Raw genomic sequence first — 21,143 nt, forward strand, 5'->3', positions numbered from 1 at the left:
TAGACTACCACCTCTCAGAAGAATGAGTGCTTTTATATAATCCCAAGACTTTCAGGGCCATGGGTGATGTCTCGTTTTCCCCATTATGGCACCATCCTTGAACAGCGGACCAATTCTCGTGCGGAGATAAACTTTGTCTAGGTTTGAGCCAACCATGCTATGCTCCGAACAACAAGAGCATTCAGTACACCGTCGTGTTATTTGATACGGGTGTCGTAAAGTGCGTTTCAAGGGTGGGACATAACGACTATACCAACTAGTCACTAGAAAAAGAATAGCGAAACTATATATAAAAAACTAACAAAAGACACATAAACATATAAATCGATATAGAGTAAAGATTGACAGAGGCAATGGGCTGTGTAACTTACAGTTGAGGGGGATAGTTCTTTTTAATGAGACATACAGCGGGGGTAAATAGGTCAGAGAGATTAGGAACGGTAGAAAAGGCTTCGCCATAAAAAAAAAAAAGCATTTCCACACATATCGAGGCGGACAAAACAATAACTAGTATCACTAGTGCCGTGTTAAGCTTCTATTATGTAGGTCGAAGGCTTCTTTAGATAAAACTATGTCGAAAGCGAGATATTCAAGCCGATGCCAAAAGTATGGATAGGCTAATGCGTCCATAAACAGCTTCGACTGTAAAAAAAAAAAAAAAAAAAAAAAAACCAGTCAATTGCTCCTCCTTGAATTAATACCTCAATGGCTGCATGACTATATACATAGACCCCTGCAGAAGAACATGGATGTTGCGATCGCTATTCGAACCCAAAGGAGAAATTATAACGAATCCTAGAATCCTCGTATTCTTAGAGCGCTCCTGTTTATCCTGATACAACAATCCAGTGGATAAGGTTGAGGTTGGTCCGATGTTGCCATGTCGACAAGAGTTTTATCGTTACTTATACATGCCTGTTGCAATTTTTCGGATGGTCATCCTTTGTAGGTATATAGCGCATACGTTCTGGTTTGTCCAAATGCGTCGAACTCGTAGAAAACCATATCGAAAACGTATGCATTGACAATGGGATGCAGTAGAGCAAGCAGTCACGGTTACATGCGAGTCTCGTTACATGCTTCTCCCTTGTCCCTTTCTATTAATTACTCGTACATCACTTCATCATTCATCCTTCATTTTCTGCCAACCGTTCCAGTCCGCTTTCTCGCTCCTCTTTTCCTTGTGCCGCTCGTTCTCACTTTCGCTGGACCAGTTGCCCTCTTGACATTGTCGCATCTTCCCCACTCGAGTCATCGTCTTAGCGCTTTCTCTTGTATCTTTCTCGCTCGAGCGTACGTTCTTCTTTCAGATTCATCATCAACTTACTGCTTTAGTTTGCATCTTATTGATGAGACCTCTGATCCACATTTCAGAGTCATCTCTTTGTTTCCTCTTGCTTGGCTATATCATGCCATATGCTTTTATCATAACTCAAAATCATAGCTGCCTTATGAGCTGACCTCTTTATTTCCCTACGAGGCCCAGCCAGAGACGGCGAAGCCTCGGCGTTATTGCACATATCTTCTTCTCATGACATGGTTATATCGCTCGACAGCCACTTCATGTTTGGTTCTCACCTCGTCTTTTGTCACCATATTTCCCTCTGTAGCCTGTCTAGTTCCATCGAGCTTTACTTTTTCCGTTGTTCAATCCCTTCCTGTTCACTCCTGTTTCAAATCCTCACTCTTCCTCTCAACGACCGCCGTTCGAGCATGAAACGAAGTAACGACTACATTCAAGGCCATGACGGTTACAAGAAACCCCGAGTTACTCAGGGATACAACTACCAGGCCGGCCCAGGAGTAGCCTCCATGGGAACAACTGTCAGTGAAATGTACGGGGCAGCATATACAGCCAATCCGATGATGATGAACGCTTACGGCCAGCTAGCTGGAGTTGCTTATGGTGCCGATCCCTCAATGGCCATGGCTGCATCATTCCAGCAGTATCCTGCGGCATCCTTCGGTGCGCCTTACAACTCGACCCAGTTCCAGATGTCGTTTCCTTCTCCAATGGCCACGGTCCCAGTCGCGATCCGCACTATCTACATCGGCAACGTCCCAGCAGGCGCAACGATACATGAAATCCTGAACTTTGTCCAGACTGGAAACATCGAGAGTGCCAGACTGCTACCTGAAAAGAATTGTGCGTTCATATCGTTTCTTGACGCCAACGCTGCACTAGCGTTCCACCAGCTTGCAGGTGCGAAAAAGCTTCAGGTCAGGGATCAGGATCTCAAGGTTGGATGGGGAAAGGCGTCTTCGGTCCCCGCTACTGTCCTCCAGGCGGTTCAACAGGGCGCCACTCGCAACGTCTTTGTGGGAAGCGTGGACGAGAACATTACGGAGGACGTCTTGATGACCGATTTCTCTGCCTATGGCACGGTTGAGGATATCAGGATCATGCGCGACAAGGGGATCGCTTTTGTGCACTTTACTCATATTGCCAGCGCCATGAAGGCCGTCGCGAATCTGCCACAGGAGACACTCTACAGCGGTCGTCGAATCAATTATGGCAAGGATCGATGTGCCAAGTTTGCAGTCTCCGCCCCACCCGGCGCCTTTGGATATGGATCATCTTATGCGGCCTACGGCGTTTCACCTGTATCGTTTTCTTCCAAGTTCGATCGACAGGGCGCTGGCGGACGAACGGGCGGTATGGCAGTAGGGCACAGACAGAACGAAGGTGTGTCCATGAGCGTCTTGACCGCCGAGGGCAATCGAACGATCTATCTGGGCAGTATCGCGCCGGACACAACCTGTGAGGACATTTGCAACGTGATCCGTGGTGGCATCCTCAGCAGCATCAAGTACATGGAAGCGAAGCACATTGCGTTTGTGACTTTTGTCGACCCAGAAGCCGCCAGGAAATTTTACCAGATGGCCTCGACGAAGGGATGCCTAGTCAAGGGTCGTCGTCTCAAGGTTGGGTGGGGTCAAAACAAGCACACGCTGCCTGTTCCCGTGATCCAGGCACTAAGCGCAGGTGCGACCCGAAACGTGTACGTCGGCGGTGTGGAGGGTGTGGCTGATGTGGAGAAGCTGCGAAAGGACTTTTCTGAGTTTGGAGAGGTGGAGATGGTCAATATCCTGAAGGAGAAGAACTGCGGCTTTGTCAATTTTGTAAATGTTCTTTTCGCGGTGAAGGCTGTCGAGAGCATTGTCGAGTCGAAGCCTGAGTACGCAATGTCGAGGATCAACTACGGAAAGGACCGTTGCGGCAACGCTCCTCGTGAAAACAGGAACAACAATGGCGACGCTGATGATGAACACAAAGATAATACGAGCGGCGCCAACAGAGACGGCGCCAACAGAGACGCAGCTAACGGAGGTGCAGCTGACGGAGGTGCAGCTAACGGAGGCGCAGCTCACGGAGACGACAACAACGAGGACGATACCATGTCCTTAGACTCTTCGATTGATGGCCAAGAAATCTGAGGATGAGGACGATTCGTCTATTGCCGTTTGAGAAGACTCTTCTGGGGTTTATTGCTTTATGAAAAACCATTGTTAGAATCGCTTTTTTTTTCTTTTTTCCTTTCTTTTCTTTTCTTGTATTACTATTGTTTACGAGCATTCGCATTCAGGTTATATACCATGCTAGAAGCGCTTTATCAAAACAAAGACTGGCGAGCAAAGCTTGCGTTCACATCGTTGCTTTTTATCACGGCCATTTATTCAAATCCATGCAAGATCAAACAAGTTTGCTTTGATTTTAGTGCTTGTTGGCGCGGATGCCCTTGCCAGACTTCTTGGGGGCAGCCTTGACGGGCTTCTGGCTGTTGAGGATGGCAGAGACGCGGGCAAGAGCGGCCTAGATATGGAAGTAATGTTTAAGATAGTGCAGAGGTTAAGTACGGTATGAGCATTCAGATGCAAAATTGCAAAAGAATGGGTTCGCTCTTTACCTTGCGAAGGTCAGCACGATAACCGGCACGGGTGAGTCCGGCAACGGAGCGGGCAGACTTGCGGACACCCTTGGAGAGGGTGACCTTGTTGATGCCCTTGGAAGGCTTGTAGGCGGGAACACCGGACTTCTTGGTGGCAACGACAACGCCACGACCAGAAGGAGCAGCGGTGATATCAATGGTCTAGCCAGACAAGTGTTGAGGTGTTGAGCAAGCCGTTAATGATGTATTCCTTATTGACGTTGTTGGCTTCCTTATTCCTTTGCCTTCGCCGTTGCAATTTTTATCCTGACAACCAGCTCTTTATCATCTTCCATCAGTGATTGGATGTAGTTGGCTCCAGTCGAGTACAACTGCATGCGACTGAACGCAATGGACGGTTGCTACTTCATTGTTCGTCAATGCGTCCTAACCAAGCTGAGCCTTCTTGAATTGTTTTGAACAATACTGCAGTTCCAGCGTCGAATTATGTCTGCAATGCTGATGTTTGAACACGACTAAAGAGTGAAAGATGCCGCGTTCTTAAGATGCATTGAGCGCCCAATGTGATATCCAGTCGTTGTTGCCACTCGAGTGCTCTAATCTTAATAATATCCCTGCGCTGCATGTCCAGTATGGTAGGTTAGCGTACCTTGTTGTTGGCAAGACCGGAGTACTTGAACGAGTTCTTGTTCAACAAGTTGCCAGGCTCCGAGGAGAACTGGACGCCGGAGCGCTTGACCAAGAAGGAGTTGTTGTTCTTGACAAGAAGCCTGTACGGGAAAAAAAAAAAAAAAAAACAGGGTCAACGCTCAGTTTTCCTCGCTCGCCTAGTATTCCTTAAGACTAACTCCAGAAACCGAACTAGAAAAATAGTGTTTTTCGTACCAGGTAAGATCAGCCGACATTTTGAACTAAAGCCGCGAATCGAAAAAAGGAAGATGGTACTGATTAGATGATGGGTTCCTCATGGTCGGAATCAGATCCTGAAGAAAATTGTCGGGTGTTCTGCCGTGCTTTTTTTTTTTTTTTTTTTTTTTTGAAAGTTGCTGGACTTTTCTCGGTGTGCCATATGTCGCTTTTCACGGCCAGAGAGCGCTGTTCCGAATAGAATGTAAGGATAAATCAGGCGTTTCGGCAGACTTTTACGATGTTGAATTCGTCCTCCTGCAGAAAAATGTCGAATCCTGATCCTGGTCCATACTCATGAGCCCATGAATCACAAAAATCTTCCTGTAACCATTGCCGAGTCCTGAACAGCCTCCTTGTCACGAACAGATTGATCCAAGGAGCAGCATATTACATGATCCCAATGAATGCGAAGAGAAGGAACCAGCAAGAGAGTGCGGTCAAGGCCAAAATAAAAAAACAAGCCAAAAAACGAATCTCATTGGTTGGTTATTTGTGCGATGTAGCGTTATTTAGACGTCATATTTATTTCCATGCACTATTTTACCTTCTTTTATATTGGAAAAGCGAAAACGCTATATCTTATCAATTGTCTTTCAGTATCTTTCTTGCTCGTTATCCCTCGCGGGAGGAGAAGGTAGGTCTTTGTATGGAACGTCATATTAAACGCGAAATAGAAGATATGTGAGCTGATGAACCCGCATCTTGAACGTCCGATAGCATGTTGCAGCATTTCCAAAGTGGTGTATAAAAAAAAAAAAATCCAAACGCGACTTAAAGTGCCTCATTCTTAGAGTATAATATACTTCAAAAATACCTTAAAACATCGCACCAGTGATATACTATTCAGGCATGGATGATAAAGGTGCTATGTCCTCTACGTCCTCGAGGGAGATCTGTCAGCTGTACACTTCCTGAGGCAATACAGCATATTGAGTGCTATCATCGACCTGCGGAAGGTCGTTAGCCAAAACAAGTTTGCGGGGAGCTGAAGCTGGAGATAAATGAGATTTAACTGCTTGAAAAGGATTAAAGGTGAAAGGCAATTGTACATTTGAAGGTGTTTGATAGTAAGAGGCACCACCAACTCCTCCGGTTTCAGACCGGGTATAGTCTCCCTGCAGGGATGAAGGGGATCACTGCTTCTCAGCAGGAATGAGCATACATGATGGACCCGCGTATTTTGACGTCCTTGAACAGACTACTGTCATAAAAGCGACAAATTGGTGAAGTAATGGAAGCTTGGACCAAATGAGCCGCAGGATAGTGCTCTTGAAGCGTCGCCAGGCAATAAAAAACAGTGGTTCCCACATCGTTGCGTTAAATATATCGGGTTTGCTAGCCATTCAATTTCATGGCGTAACATGCGCACCTCATTGCTTCCGCCTCTAAGGAGTTGCGTTAGAATCCACGTCGCAGTTACTGCTGGTGACTCCGAAGACTCTCTGGCAGGGACAGGAACTCAAATAGATAGGCCATGAAACCTGTGTGGACGGCCATGGAAGTACGTCACAGGAAGCTCACCTAGGGGCGCGTTTATTGAAAGCAGCAGCAAGCAGTGCTATCTGGAAATATACCGTTACAGTGGGGTGATGTTGCTAAGGAAATGAGGAACGGCATCTGCTTGAGAGGCATGATTGAAGGCAGTGAAAAGCCGCAGTAAGCAGCGTTCAACTAATACTGTGCTCCCAAAACCTTGAAATGAAAGGATTATCTACGAGCCTACAAGACCGTTTATGATGGTCTCACCTGCCTTTTCTTCACGCTGATGTCGCTCCAAATGGAGCCATCGGCACCACGCAATTTAAAGGCGACGAAAACAGTATTTCCGATGCATCGTAGGGGTTTCCATCGAAAAGCACATCACCAAAAACCATCGTCAGTAAAGATGAGTGCGAAGTTAAGAAGCTGATCAACCTTCATTTACAAAGTTGATGCTCGAAGTAGCTGATTTTAATCGACTAAGGCCTGCGGACTAAATATACTAAGGCGCGTGTAAAGTTTCTTCAAGTTTCAGAAGAATTTGCCGGATGCACGACCGTTTGCCGCATGTTTACAGAAGAGAGGCGATGGCAACCATATCGAGAAAAATTGCCTTGACTCAGTTGGTCTTGACACATTTCACTGTTGTTCTTTACACGTTAAAGGCGGTGCTGGATTATCTCTTTTTATGAGTGTCGATATGGAATATTACGGCCGAGAAGGGTTGCTTGTTCCAACAGTCGTGGGGGCCTCTCAGAAAAAGCTCCGCCGATACATTCATGCCGGCGTTTAAATCGAAGAGGAAAGTTTAGCCGGGCACCTGTGTGGATCTTTTTATCTTTTATGCTGATCGAATGCTCACATAGACAAAGTGATAGTTGACAACAAGGAACATGTTCACACATTAAAAGCCGCCGGAGAATATAGTGAGTCAGTTTGGTCCGTCGTTTGAGAGTGAGAAAGCAACCAGAAATAAAAGCGAGTCAGTTGTGAGGGAAGTGAATGAATAGGAAACAACACCAGCAATGGAAAACAAAAATTCGATCGCAATGCAGATATGATGCCTTTAGGATATGAAATTCAAGAATGATTCCTCAGGACGGATGAGAAGAAGGAGAAAAAGAACGCGCCAATTAGGCAGGGTAACTAACTCATTGTCTCCACCATTTTTTATCCTAAACCTGTATGCGTCTTTATTATATAGCCAGCGTAAAATGGTGCCTAGAACACCTTCAGATGCTACTCTGCAAGGACAACCGTAGGCAGAGTGATAACTGAATCGCCCAGACTTCAACGGTACGTCCAACCGAAACTCAGATCCATATAACTCCCTCAAATACAGCCATGTTCCAATGCATCGCAAGCGACCCGATGTCATAATTGCGGTCCTGTCAGAGAGGATATCAGTCTCCTCCATCGAATGCATCGTCAGCAAATGGTCCTGTTGACCTTGACCCGGTTGATGACACCCCATATCAATCGTCGCACAGCCGAGTCAAACTCTGTCGATGGTTCATCCAAAAAGATGACCGAGTTATCTCCCAGCAACGCGATTATAATCGAACCCCTATATTTCTCTCTTACGCTCAAACCCTTGATCTGCCAGCAACGGAACATCATCAAAGAGACCGACGCAATCGTATTTGTTACAGCTTACTGTTCTAAATGCGGTGGGATGCTTCGGAGAGGCACTGTTGACATGTTCGACGCGAGGGCAAAGCTGTCTTAATGTCACAATCTGATTCCGTACCTAATACTTCTTGATTCACTGCATCATGTAAAGAGCCTGTGAGGGAACTGATGACGACAGATGTTATGTTTATGCATCCTAGTGAACGTGAATAATGGCTTTTCTTCTTGAAAATCGATTGCCTCCCGTAGAGAATGTTTGCGTAAAATAACGAAAGGGGACTATCAACCACCAGCAATCAGCTAACGGTCGGTGAGAGAATGAATACTATCCAGTCTGGTAGATTCGTCTTCGTCGCCTCGCTCATTATTGTACTTATGTAGCTATATTCTATGTTTGACAGGTATATGAATGGAACGTAGCTTGTTAACTGGGCGAAAATTACGCAGAAAATGGATTCGATATGACAAGGCATGGACTAGGAGAAAAAATAATAGTAAAAAAAAAAAAAAAAAAAAGCCTGAAGTCCCCACTTCATAGAGACATCCCAACAATATTCAGTGCCGCGTAGACAATTATTTTTGCCGAATACGCCTTTTTTTTTTTTTGTAAAAAAATAAAGAAGTCAGGGATGTGGGCCACAGAAGTGGCCACTTTAATGTCCTCTGAGATCAGGTCAGGGAGAGCTGCTGATCACTCCAAGAGCCAAGGTTCTCGCCTTTGCAGACGAGGAAAAGGGCTACTCAACCTTTTCTCCGATGCAAGGGATCGAAGGGATCACAGGTTACTCCGCCTATTCCAGCAGTGCAAGGGAAAGAGAGTAAGCCAGTGCTCAACCATTTCCAGCGTAGTCAAGGGGTGCAGGGAGCACAGGACAACGACCCATTCCAGCTTTGCAAGGTGTAAGGCGAGCAGCAGCGCTCAAACCTATTCCTGCTTTGCATGGGAGTGTCTTTCACTACATCCTTGGTCAGCTTGAAGGTCGAATTGGAACCCCCGCCCCGCCCACAGAGGGACTCAAGGAACTAATCCTCGATTCGGACGGTAGACAGTTAATGAGGAAAAAGGAAAAAGAGAAGAGGGAGAGATCTCTTTTTTATACTGTTCAGGAGGACAGTGACTTCATTCGGTACTAATCAAACTTGACAAAATGGGCCATGTGAACGAACAGCCCAGAAGCAGTGGGATTGAAGTGTCAAGGATCCTTGCTTGCTTGGTGACCAAGACGATGGAGTTTCACGAAATAATATTTGTCGTGGTCAAGACAGTGCTCTCCAGACACAACACGCGCGACTAAGATTAAACCCTAAAAGACAAACAGCTGCTCTCTTCCTAGACGTAGACTCGTTCTGGGGAGTACCGACATGTAGTCTACCGTAGACTATAGGAGATTAAACTTTGTGGGCATTTTATGTGTATCACTTCGGCTTATACAAGATACCACCTTCAGCAACTATCAGACTCACCATCTCCCCTTAATATTTGCACGCGGCAAGATGTGTTTCTTTCTATTGAGTTATTTTGTAATCATTCTCCCTTTCGTCTTCCTGCAGGGTTACTGGGCTTGTCCACGCAACATCCTGGAGCCCTTCACATGGATATTATTTTCACAAGAAAACTAATGAACGGAGATACGTCAGCAATATTCAAATGTCATTGGCATGCACACGCGCAATTACAGACGGCCTCTACCCAGCCATTGGATTTTCCTCGCACTGACAAAAAAATAACAGGCGAAGCTGAGCCCAAGGTTGTGCATATTTACCCCTGGATGCAGCAATTCACAACGACCAACCGATCACTTTTGACATGGCAAATGAACAGGGGTAGAGCGGTGCCTAAACGAGTGCCTATTATGTGGAAGAGCCTTTTCATGGGAAAAAAGAAAGACGTTGGTATCTGTGCGGACAAAACAATAATTGACGCGCCTTTTTCTTTTGGACAAATGTATGCGAGCCCAGAGGTGAATGATGGGCAGACTGTGTTCAGAAGAAGATCTGATGTGGAGCATGCATCTGCTTTCTATGCTCTTGGCTTGTACCTCTCCTGTTTTTCACTTTGTGCAGCCATGGGTCATTCGACCGTCACCGGTACTCATTCGAATATTCAAACACAACAACGCATACACCTGCAGTCGACGGCAATAATGGCACCCGTATTAAAAATAGCACAAAGGTTCAGCTGTAGCAGCATATTAAGATACGGTTCAGAACTCGTTTTACCAGTTGAGACGAAGAGAAAAAGGAAGTGCCTGGTCTGGTTGGACGAACAATCAACGTGGGAAGGATGTTGAATGGGTGCCATAGACTACTGGATACATTCCATTGTAATGGCATGTAGCATGGTATACGACCCCACAGACGAGGCGTTTTCCTTTCTCTCACCTCGGGTAGCTTCCTCATCCACCCTTATTCGCTCATTCACTCATCCATACGCTCACTTTACTCACTTTCTCTTCCACTTCATCCCCCCTCATCCCTCTTCTCAGCTACCATCTCATCCGATCCTTTGCAAAAAAAAGCTCATCCGAACCCTCGGCACACACTCACTTTCCAGCACAACAACGTATTCGAAATCCTCAATGGCGAGGGCCGCTCTCCCCGCGAGGCGGCACTCTCTTTATGAGGACCCCTTCTTCAACACTCAGGGACCTGCATCCATGGGCTCCGTATCACCTCCATCCCCTCCTCAGGCCCCGTCACATCTTTTTTCAGTAATAGCCCTCCCTCGACCAACCTCGCTTCTCCTCGCACTTCTTCTACTGCCCTCGCTATCAACCGTCGCCACTGCTGCTGTCACGCCCACATGGCGTGCCTTTCATGGAGCAGCCATTGTTGATACATCCATGGTCATCTTTGGTGGCACGACAGATCCAGGGACCAACCCATATGGAGCAGGTGTTCCTGGATCCAATGATCTTTGGGTCTGGAGCACCACCCTGCGACAATGGTCTCAACCCAGTATCACCGACTCGACCTCCACAGGACCAAACCCTCAAAAATTCCTGACCTCTATCCCACTCCAGTCTCAAGGCAGGATGCTCTCCTTTGTTAGCAACTCCTCGACAGCATCGACTCAGGGCAACTTACTGGTCCTGGATACAAACTTTTGGACATGGTCCATTCCTAATTCACGTATGTTATAGTTTTCTATTGTTTGTCAATTGCTGCCACTGTTATTTCTCCTCTCTCAGCTCACACGACGACTCTCTATTGTTTTGATTATGTTCCCAATTTCACAGCTAATTCAGCCTCGGCACCAGCTTCACGACTGGGCGCAGCGGTCGGCGTATCCAACCAAACAGTCTTCATACACGGCGGAGCAGCCGTTAATGACTACAATGGATATGCGACTTCGAATGTCCTGAACGATTTGTCAAAGCTGGTTAGTGGTGCATTTCACAAGTTTATTTCTTGTTAACCACATTCCTCCTTTTCACAACCATAACAGGGCGAAACGCCCACAAGCGATTGTTCGCCCCCCTATTATTGTTTATAACCCCTCCTTCCACCCCTCCTTCCACCCCTCCCTTTCTTTTTGACCCGTAGGATGATAGTACGTTCGTGTGGACATCGATAGCAAACGGACCCGCGTTGATGTACCATACGATGTGCAAGCTGCCCGGGATCAACAAGATGATCATCTTTGGCGGAAGCGACACCACCACCAACACGTTCAACACTGTGCACACGTTCGATCTCAGTCGGGAGGTGTGGGAGCTGGCCGTTACTGTTAATCCTGGTAGTGATGGCGGTGTACCTTCGGCCAGAAAGGGACACACGGCTGCCTGTCTTAACGACACGATGGTTGTTTTCGGTATGGTACCCTATCCTCTTGCTTTGAAAAAAGAGTGTCATCCCACCCCCCAAATGCATCTTCATCTTTCGTTCAGTCAGTGGTTGCACAAAATCATAATGGTAGATAATACAGCGCGACAGATGGTACAAAAAGAATAGTGGCACTGACCAACTGACCATGCGCACCTTGTGATCTGCGTTATAGGGGGAGGAGTGGATGGACCGCAGGACGATGATGTATGGGTCATGAATGCCTCTGTATCCCCGTGGGTCTGGAACAGGATGCAGACTAACAAGCAGGCTGGACCAGGATCAAGAACAGGACATTCGGCACTGCTGAATGGAACCAACATGCTCGTCTGGGGAGGATATGGTGCACCACTCGCCAATGATACCAACATCTATATCCTCGACACGCTCGCATGGCAATGGAGTTCTTCTAGGGATGTGGTGAAAAGTGCACCTGTCTCCCCACAACCCTCGACCAATGCACCCGGCAATAGTAAAATACCACTGACGATTGGAGTCGTCTGCGGGAGTCTTGCGTCGATTGCAGCCTTCGTTGGATTTCTAGTCTTCAAGAGACGGGCTTCCAGGAGGTCGGCAACTCAGCCAAAGCATGTATCGGACAATGCCAGCTATTTGTCAGATGCGGAACGGCATCTGTCAGGAGACATAGGCTTGGATGATAAGCCCAGTTATTACCATCTCCATGCAGGACGCGATTCAGGATCGTCTCTCGGCGGTTGGCCTGCTATCGCATCCCGGAGAAACATCCCGCAGACGCCTCAGGGATATCCTATGCGATCGATGTCAACACCCCAGCCCGGTAGCGAGACCGATTCTCCAGCAGGTGAGGACGTTGGGCTTGCAGGATCCGGCAAGTCTATGGACCAAGCACGTGCACAGCATGCGCAGCCCGCTTTGCGAGTATCTCAGAATGATCCAGGCCAGGTATCGCAAGGGACTGGAACCAGAAGTGGCTCTATTGCCTCGGATTCGTTTTACCCTGCCCATCTCGCAGAGAACGACGAAGAGGATGCGGACCGATGGACATTTGCATCGTCGCTGTCGTTTGATCAGAGAGAGAAGGCTGGACATGTTCCGACGCTGAGGTATATTCCTATCAGGCCTTCAGGGATTTCTGGCGTACAACGGTCGATGGCGCAGTCGACAGGGAGCTTGACGCCTAGCTACTCGGTCTCGAAGGGTCCACGGAGGGATGGAAGTGCACAATCAATTCTTTCGAAGAAGAGTCCTTCCATTGGTCCAGCTTCCACGACGCTCGGTCCGACAGCTACCAATGCCCCATCGTTGAGTCGGGATGGATCTATTAGCACTCGGGATGCGGCGCTATTCAACTCTGTGAGTCCCTTGGATAGGGTTAGTCTGATGTGTTCTGGCCTAGAAGCGGATTCGCAGATTTCAGGACATGATGAAGCTGTATCGACGGCGCATCTTCATCCAAGGACGAACTTTCCACAGTGGCGGGATAATTACCGACGCGAGAGTTTCATAAAGTCAACGGTCGATGAAGAAGAGGAAGAGAGCCATATCACAATCCATCGGACGGGATCTTCATCGACAGGTCATTCATCAACGACGTACACGACACTGGACCACCCGGCGATGGTGACACTGATTCAGAATCTGCCGGCGCGATATCTAGTCTCAAAGTCACCGAGTCCTATTCACGGTGCTGTGAATGATATCCTATTCGCGGTGGACTCGGATACGCAGCAACCGATTGTGATAAAGTCGTTCGCAAGAAGGGAAGCCTGGGAGCGAGAATGTAGGATGCTGAGACGGTTGCGTGGACCTTGTGTGGTGGAGCTCAAGCATGTGGCGACGTTGGTCCTGTCCGAGACAGATGATCCAAACAAACCCGCCAAGGTCCGGTTGACGATCCTGGAGAGGTTGGATGAGACGCTAGCACAGATGCTGAAGAACGCGAGAAAGGCTAAGAAGCTGGCGTTGCGAGAACAAGCAAGGTCGAGAGGAGAGATTGGGCCGGTGGATCTTTCTGGGGTGGCGCTGTACAGATCAGGTCCGGCGTTGGGTGAGAACCATATCAAAGATATTGTGAAGGGTGTGCTGAGGTGTTTGAGGTGGTGTCATTCGAAGAAGGTAGTATATTGTGGTTTGAAGCCAACGAATATTATGAGGAATAGGGATGATCCGCGGCAGCAGTGGAAGCTGATTGATATGGAGTCGTCGAGGGTTGCGGAGGAGGAGCAGACGGGTGTGGGAACGATGAGGTATTGTCCACCGGAAGTGGCACGGGCGGCACTTCGATCGGCGACAGCGGAGAAGGGGACAGGCTCTTTTTCTTCTTTAAGGACAGGGGTAACGGCGCAGTATAGTATGGACCTTTGGGCATTCGGATGCCTGCTCTATGTAAGTTGCAAGAACTGTCGCCTCGCACTGTTGCGGCGGCTATCAACTCATATCTGCTTCCCTCTGAACTTGGTCACGAACTTTTGTACTCATCATTTTTCTTTCTCTATTCTGGACGATACGTTTACTAGGAACTATTTGCGACGAGGCCGTTGATATCGATATCTGTGAAAGACGAAGAGCTGCTCAACTTTTTGGCAAATCCCTCGGTCGACACGCCTGCGCTGCCTAACGGGTTAAGATGGAGGAGTTCACAGGAACTAGAGATTCCGTATTTGGACCAGGCTGTCCGCGATAAGAGCGCCAAGGATTTGATCTGCATGCTTTTGAACCCTGATCCTGCCTCTCGGGCCACCATGGATCAAGTTTTGGTACGTGCGATGAGATGATGATGTTTTTGTTGTGTGAAAAAATCAATGGATGACAGGTACTGACACGACTTTTTTTTTTATTGGCGATCGTAGAACTCGGAATATTTGAACGCGAGCTCACAAGAATATACTTCAACATCATAATTTCGAAGGGTTCCAATCGTACTTGGTGGCAAGAAACTTAATCTCGTACATATACCAATTCTTCGTTTTCTTTTTGGCCATCGTTTCGTTATAACCTTTGCATAATAAAAACCACTCGTAATCACATGCATTCATAAAATAACAAAAGGTCGTGATGATGCTTCTTTGCTTCTGTTGAAGTAGATATATGCTGTTGGCATTTTGTTTTACGATCGTACAAAAGAGACAAGCAGAGAGATTGATTCCTGGTAAATTCAAAATTGTTGGTGGCAGGAACAAGCTTGTAGCTGTTGTGGATGCGATTGGTTTTTATCTGGTAAAACTACGGGTGAGGATCGACTGCGGAGAAGGCTGCCTGTAAAGTCGTATAGAACACAACTTTATCCCCATAACGAGTTGTATCCAACTAGCCCCGTACCGCTTGCGATACCGACTCGCCAGTGTCGTCAAATTCTGGAGCTCTGCGATCATGCAATCAAAGAAACACTCCATATCCAATACAGACCATCCGACCTGGATAAAGGCATCGACAATCTTCTCCGCAATCTCTCCAAAGATGTTCCGGACCTCCTTCTGCTGGTTGATCAATCCACCAATCGAGAGCATGTTACGCAAGATGATCTTGAAGTTACTCTGTATCCGTTCGAGCACGGGGGGGTGGGAAGATTCAGAAGCAAGGGCGTTGGAGACGCGGTTCCGGAATTCGTCAAGGACGGCGCGGTCGTTGAGGAGGAGGGATTTGAGGTCACGGAGGTCCTGGGCGAGTTGGGGGTCGAATTCAGGGAGGGTGTCCGTAGTGGGGGCGGTGAAATACTGCATGAGGATGGCGCTGCAGTATTCAAAGTCGGAGAATTGGTAGCAGGAGAGACGTTTCCGGAAGGTGTCGAATTTATTGTCAGCAATGAATAGGATGTGTGCGTATTGGCTAATGGAAGACATGATAAAAAAAAGGGTTAGTAGACCATAAAGATGGGATTCCTGGGCAGGTATATAAAAGAAGGATCACTAAGTATATGAGGCGGACCTTGCAAGATGATGGGGCAAAAGGAATTGATGCTCTATATCCTGTATCAATGTCCTGCCTTCTGCATCTTCGACCCTCTTCATTACTCTCTTCAGATTGTCGAACTAATGCACGAGATGAATAAAAAAAAAGATACAGTCGTTAGTCAGGGAGTCTATCCTGGGAGGAATGCATCCAGTTCAGTATTGACGCAGACGACCAACGATGGTGGTGGCGTTTACTTGTCTGCGACAGCTAGTCAGTTTCACGCCGGTCTTTTCGTGGACTTCATCCAGATCCTTCCTTGTTCTCGAATTGAGTTTCTTGCCCAAAATCTCCCTGATCACAGATTCATCAAAACTGTAATACCTATTACAGAAAAAGCGCGCCAAAAATAATGAGAGATCCATTGTCAACCGATTGATTCAACGAGATAAAAATCCATGATATAGTCCAACATTATCGTCCTTGCGTTGCTGTATCAATCGACATACCTCTCGATGAGGTGCTGTTTGGCGCTATGGGAGAGGGGGAACATGAACTGTCCGGCAAAGTGGCGAGGGTGGTGGAGGTAGTGGTGCATCATTTCGTAGGTCCGGTACTGTGAGGTGATGTAAGATTTGAGGACACGCGAGGGCACGGGCGGTTGGATGGCTGGCATACGTAGGATGGTTGCCTGGTCGACTAGACAAGTGTGTGTAAGGACATGAAGAGAGGAAAGGAAGCGAGTTAGTAACAATATCGGTAGCAATGGTAGATAATAGGCATGGTTGGGTCAATTGGAAGAAGGGAAGTTTGTTCTTTTTACCGTTGTGTCCGAGGAGCCAGAGCTGGAGGATTGATTCGTCCAGGACTACGGCGCTGGACGCTGTCACCATCCATTCTGACATGATGGATGAGAGAGGAGGTTGGGTGAAGGGTGTTATACCGCCAGGACTGGTATCTGTTGAAGCGGGTGGCTAAGAGTAGCGGCAAATGCTGAGAGTAAGGTAGAAAGTAATGTACAAAGAGAAGAATGTTGTTGATGGGAACGAAGAAGAAAGAATGCATCAGCTCCAATGGTACAGTACTAACTTTGTACAAGGCGTCGCGGTCTGACCCTTAACAAATATCCCCTTGGGTCTTTCACTCACTCCACTCTACTCTCCCACAGGAAGGGTTCAAGAATACGGAGGAGATGCTGATGAAGAATGGACCCGCTTAGTGGGCAGTGAAGGGGGAATGGTGCTCCCGAGTGGAGCTGGGGCAGGGCACCTCCTTTCCTCGGCGGATACTGCTGCATGTCCCTTTCTAGGCGAAGTCAAAAACGAGGCCAGTGGCTTGAAGGTGACGTCCCTTCGAGTGGTGTGTGGGTGAGGATTACCATAGAAGGTCTACTTTTTTGTTGAACTCCACCTGGCTGGCTGTCATCCCTTCCTTCGTTTGATCTTTTCCCCCCCTTTCCTCCAGCACCCCTTTCTGATCAAACACATACACACACACACACACACACACACACACACATACACACACACGCGTACACACACACCCGATATCATATTTTTCACTTCTCGTTTTATCTCACTTACTCATCTCCTCCTCTTTCCGCCACGTTCTATTTTGGACCCCGACCAACACCTTCCAAGCTCCTCTTTTAATCTAATCATGGCTACTGTTCCTGCCGACTCGTTTCAGCAGGCCGTCGCTGCTCTGAACGCTCTCTACACCTCACCCAGCAGCAGCGATAAGAAGGAAGCCAATCTCTGGCTCGAGGACTTTCAGGCAAAGGTATACGCCGCCAACCACGCATTTTTATTTTGATTCATCGCCCCCGACTGATGCCACACCCTGCTTGTCGTAACAATATGCAGCCTCGTACTCATGCAGCCGCTTTTTATTTATTATAATGGTCAGCCCGAGGCATGGCAGACAGCTGTTATCATGCTTACCAATACAACAGTCGGCAAGGAGGCACAAGTTTTTGGAGCGCAAACCATGCGACGCAAGGTTAGGCCTTAGAAAACGATCGAGAACAAGTCTTCACGAGCACAGCAGTCTGCAGATCTCGTCCACTCACCTGCTTCTTTTTTAATGTTGGGGCGAACGATAGATTGTGGAAGACTTTCAGGATCTTGATGCGGCGCATAGAGCATCGCTTCGGGACTCGCTCCTGAACCTGTCGATGCAGCATAAAACCTCGCCAAAGATCATCAGGACCCAGCTGTGCCTCTCCCTCGCAGCACTGTCCCTGAGAATGCTGGAATGGGAGCAGCCAGTCAACCATATGATCAGTATTTATGGATCCTCGACCACAGACGTTTCATACCTCCTGGAGTATCTGACGGTCTTACCGGAAGAAGTCAACGATAGTCGATGCCCGAGCTTGACGGTAGGAGCAGCAAATTCGCTATCATCATCGTCATCATCACCTTCACCTTTCTCTGCAGTGGCGTCAATTGGAGTTTTCACAATATGAGATGGAGGCACCGTTGCGACGATGATAAGCTCGCTGTTTGACGCACACCGTTGTAGCCCGACCCTCACAAGCTTTGCAACAAGGCAGCACTGAACTGATCAGGAACGCACATCGCCTGTCTTTACCCCTCCCACTACGTGATTGAACATCATGGCAGGATGACGAATATAGAACTCGCTCAGACGAACTGTTGACACAGAACGCGAACCAGATCCTCAAGATGTTGATTGTCTACATGGAAAACTCAGGTATGTTTGGTGCTTTCGTTTATGTACGTATATCTGAACAGGCCGTACCTTCCGGTTCATGTGTATTGATTCAGCCTTAACATGATATTTAGGCTCTGATGCGCATCTTCAGGAGGCAGTATTTAAATGTTTCCTCTCGTGGTTGCGATCAGGAGATATTGCTACCAGCAGCTTGTCCAACAACCCGCTGGTCGCATTCTCATTCAAAGCTCTGCAGATGCCAGAGCTCTTTGACATTGCAGTCGACGTTGTATGTGAGCTTATCTACCAGACGAAGGATATCGCAGAATCCATGCCTGTGATCCAGGAGATCTACCCCAACCTGTTGCCTCTGCGTCAGGAAATTGCTAAGAACATGGAGGATGATAACGAGGGTAACGTACGTGGGTACTGTAAGATCTTTGTCGAGGCCGGAGAATGCTATCTCTCGCTGGTCGTCAAGCACACGGACCATTTCAGAGGCATTGTCGAAGGTATTGCAGAGTGTACATCATACCACGATCTGGATATTGTCCCGATGACCTTTCGTTTCTGGTATCAACTGGCGGACGAGCTGCGTAAGAACGAAGAAGCCAGACTGATGTACCAGGACGTCTATGCGAATCTGGTCGATGTGATGATCAAACATCTGCACTACCCCGATGATCTGGATTCGTGGTCTGCCAAGGAACGAGATGACTTTAAAGACTTTAGACACGTCATGGGCGACGTGCTCAAGGATTGCTGTCTCATTCTGGGGTCCAGGATTCCATTGGGCAAGGCATACGTGCTCATCACGCAGGCTGCAAGCAAATCCCCGGCAAAATGGCAGGAAGTTGAAGCGCCCCTGATGGCGCTGCGTTCGATGGGTGCCCAGGTCGAGCCCGAGGAGAACGAGGTGTTGCCGGAGATTATGAAGTTGCTGTCACAGCTGCCAGATCACCCGAAGATCAAGTATGCGGCCACGCTGGTGATCGCCCGGTACGGAGGCTGGACGGACAAGCACCCTGAGTTCATCCAGTACCAGCTTAGCTTCATTTCTTCTGGGTTCGAGGACGAAGACGTGGTTGCGGCATCGGCTCTCGCCATGAAGTTGCTTTGCAAGGAGTGCAGTACTGTAAGTGAACAGTATGATTGAAAAAGCATGTTTTATTGGATGAAGAGCAATCTTCTTACACATTATTCTTTTTCTGCTTTGTTTGATGTTTAGCACCTGTTGAACTACCTCAACCAGCTGCATATGTTCTTTATGGGTGTGACCAAGAAGCTGAAAGGCATGGATCTGTTGGAGGTGACGGAGGCCGTGGCTCATGTGGTTGCTGCCGTTCCTCACGCAGAGCTCGCGCAAGTCTTTCAGATGTTCTGCTTGCCTATTGCTCAGCAGTTGGCAACATTAGCCTCCGGAGATCAGGCTACTCTTGAGAATAACATCCCTCTCATCATTGGTATGTCACACTGATAATTGCGCCTCAGCACGAGTAACAGAGAAATACGCGAATTTATTTGTACAATTAGCTAACACTCGCCTATTATATTTCGCAATGGTAGACAACATTTCGCAGCTCAAGATCTTTTTCGAGACCGTGAACCCACAAGTGGCACCGAGCGAGACTCACCCTTGTATCTCGATCGTGCAGGAACTCTGGCCGATTATGGATTCGCTTGCAGACCGTGTTGGCGGCATTGATGATGTAGCGAGACCCTTGGCAGGATGCTGGCGCTCGATCATTATCAGCTATAGGACACACTATGGACCACTCTTACCTGTAACGATGGCTCGACTGGTCAAGAGCTTTGAGCAGACGGGATTAGGACAATATCTGTGGGTGAGCTCGAGGGTTGTGCGGGAATTCGGGGAGGCGAACCCGGGCGCTGCACTCCAGTTTTTGGAGGGATTGAGTGCCTCGATGTGGCAGATCCTGCAAAAGTATTCTGGCCAGTTCAATGAGATTCCAGATGGTATGGACAAAATTGGTTATTTGGTTGGCATTTGCAGGTGGGGGTGCTTGTGTAGGAAATGATTACTGAACCTGCGTCTCTACTTGTGCTAAACTCCAATAGTGGTCGAGGATTACTTCAATCTGGTCTCGGATGCGATGCTTGTGTGCCCAAGAGAGTACCTGCGCAGTTCGCTCTTCCCAACGGTGTTCGACGCCATGCTGGCGTCCTTGCAGCTCAAGGAGCAGTATTCTCTGATTTCAGTGCTTCGACACGCGAGAATCATTGTCGACCACATGAACGACCTGCAGCACCCACATCCATCATCGGCCTCATCGCAGGCAAACAGCCCACGGATCTCAGCTAGCGAGGCGACGATAGTAAAGGCGCAGTTTGTGAAGCACGACTTGTTCGTGTCCCATCTGTTGCGAGGCATTATTTACACATTCCCGCCAGAAGTTTATGGCGATGCCACGGGACTGATCAAGGCGCTGACAATGTTCTGTCCACAGGAGAGTGTTCTCTGGTATGGCAAGGCGGTCTCGGCACTGGAGTTGACTCCTGCAGAGATGCAGAAGACCGTAACTGATTTCACCAAGTAAGCATTGCTCGAACAATGTGTGGGCTACAAGATGTACTTATGCTGGAATCGATATCACGACTATTAACACCTTGTTGGTCTTTTTTTTTTTTTTTTTTTTTTTACTTCTTGTGAAATGTAGTGCTGCATCAGAAGGAAACTGGAGCAAGGTCAGGGCGGTGGTGCAGGATTTCACCACGATCTACAGACGCAAGAATGTTCTTCCACGCAGTCGCGGCAAGAATTAGGCGAAGCCTTTCAGAAGAACTGCACAGAATAGGGAGAAATACCAACGAACATCGACCGAGTATAGAAATATGTGA

The 21,143-nt window shown here is 47.9% G+C and overlaps 5 protein-coding genes across 5 annotated transcripts; 3 read left to right on the forward strand and 2 right to left on the reverse strand.

The window, feature by feature from the left end:
- The first annotated feature begins 672 nt into the window (after positions 1-672).
- Positions 673-3,586, forward strand: BC939DRAFT_68853 (uncharacterized protein). The gene is made up of 3 exons (XM_051561836.1): positions 673-1,014; positions 1,158-1,293; positions 1,611-3,586. Exons 1-3 carry the CDS (start codon positions 873-875, stop codon positions 3,436-3,438), a joined length of 2,106 nt encoding a protein of 701 aa, XP_051414738.1. The 5' UTR covers positions 673-872; the 3' UTR covers positions 3,439-3,586.
- On the reverse strand, positions 3,518-4,795 carry BC939DRAFT_512231 (ribosomal protein L28e; the record flags this gene model as incomplete). Its single annotated transcript, XM_051561108.1, has 4 exons — positions 3,518-3,814; positions 3,909-4,091; positions 4,540-4,660; positions 4,776-4,795. The coding sequence occupies 4 exons, from the start codon at positions 4,793-4,795 to the stop codon at positions 3,716-3,718; spliced, it is 423 nt and encodes a 140-aa protein (XP_051414739.1). The 3' UTR covers positions 3,518-3,715.
- Positions 4,796-10,489: 5,694 nt separating this feature from the next.
- BC939DRAFT_500804 (uncharacterized protein) lies at positions 10,490-14,617 on the forward strand (the record flags this gene model as incomplete). The annotated part of the gene is made up of 6 exons (XM_051560083.1): positions 10,490-11,042; positions 11,150-11,292; positions 11,457-11,724; positions 11,911-14,102; positions 14,234-14,473; positions 14,567-14,617. The coding sequence occupies 6 exons, from the start codon at positions 10,490-10,492 to the stop codon at positions 14,615-14,617; spliced, it is 3,447 nt and encodes a 1,148-aa protein (XP_051414740.1).
- A 162-nt stretch (positions 14,618-14,779) lies between these two features.
- On the reverse strand, positions 14,780-16,666 carry BC939DRAFT_68905 (acidic fibroblast growth factor binding protein). The gene is made up of 5 exons (XM_051561837.1): positions 16,429-16,666; positions 16,115-16,304; positions 15,863-15,989; positions 15,642-15,745; positions 14,780-15,542 (listed from the first exon to the last, which is right to left on the reverse strand). The coding sequence occupies exons 1-5, from the start codon at positions 16,508-16,510 to the stop codon at positions 14,927-14,929; spliced, it is 1,119 nt and encodes a 372-aa protein (XP_051414741.1). The 5' UTR covers positions 16,511-16,666; the 3' UTR covers positions 14,780-14,926.
- A 598-nt stretch (positions 16,667-17,264) lies between these two features.
- On the forward strand, positions 17,265-21,068 carry BC939DRAFT_500806 (armadillo-type protein; the record flags this gene model as incomplete). The annotated part of the gene is made up of 9 exons (XM_051560084.1): positions 17,265-17,387; positions 17,514-17,606; positions 17,710-17,988; positions 18,233-18,323; positions 18,416-19,419; positions 19,513-19,747; positions 19,851-20,261; positions 20,364-20,838; positions 20,963-21,068. 9 exons carry the CDS (start codon positions 17,265-17,267, stop codon positions 21,066-21,068), a joined length of 2,817 nt encoding a protein of 938 aa, XP_051414742.1.
- Between the last annotated feature and the right edge of the window lie 75 nt (positions 21,069-21,143).

This window comes from Gamsiella multidivaricata (assembly GCF_025024155.1).
Source record: "Gamsiella multidivaricata strain RSA 2152 chromosome Unknown BC939scaffold_15, whole genome shotgun sequence".
NCBI lineage: Eukaryota > Fungi > Mortierellomycota > Mortierellomycetes > Mortierellales > Mortierellaceae > Gamsiella > Gamsiella multidivaricata.

Bases quoted from the DNA above. Each gene is read 5' to 3' on its own strand.
- BC939DRAFT_68853 (XM_051561836.1), top strand. From the start codon at position 873: ATGTTGCCATGTCGACAAGAGTTTTATCGTTACTTATACATGCCTGTT. The intron at 1,015-1,157 runs GTATGCATTGAC...CAACCGTTCCAG, and splicing joins TAGAAAACCATATCGAAAAC to TCCGCTTTCTCGCTCCTCTT. The intron at 1,294-1,610 runs GTACGTTCTTCT...TTCCCTCTGTAG, and splicing joins TGTATCTTTCTCGCTCGAGC to CCTGTCTAGTTCCATCGAGC.
- BC939DRAFT_68905 (XM_051561837.1), bottom strand. From the start codon at position 16,510: ATGTCAGAATGGATGGTGACAGCGTCCAGCGCCGTAGTCCTGGACGAA. The intron at 16,305-16,428 runs GTAAAAAGAACA...ACACTTGTCTAG, and splicing joins CTGGCTCCTCGGACACAACG to TCGACCAGGCAACCATCCTA. The intron at 15,543-15,641 runs GTCCGCCTCATA...GTCTTCCATTAG, and splicing joins TTGCCCCATCATCTTGCAAG to CCAATACGCACACATCCTAT.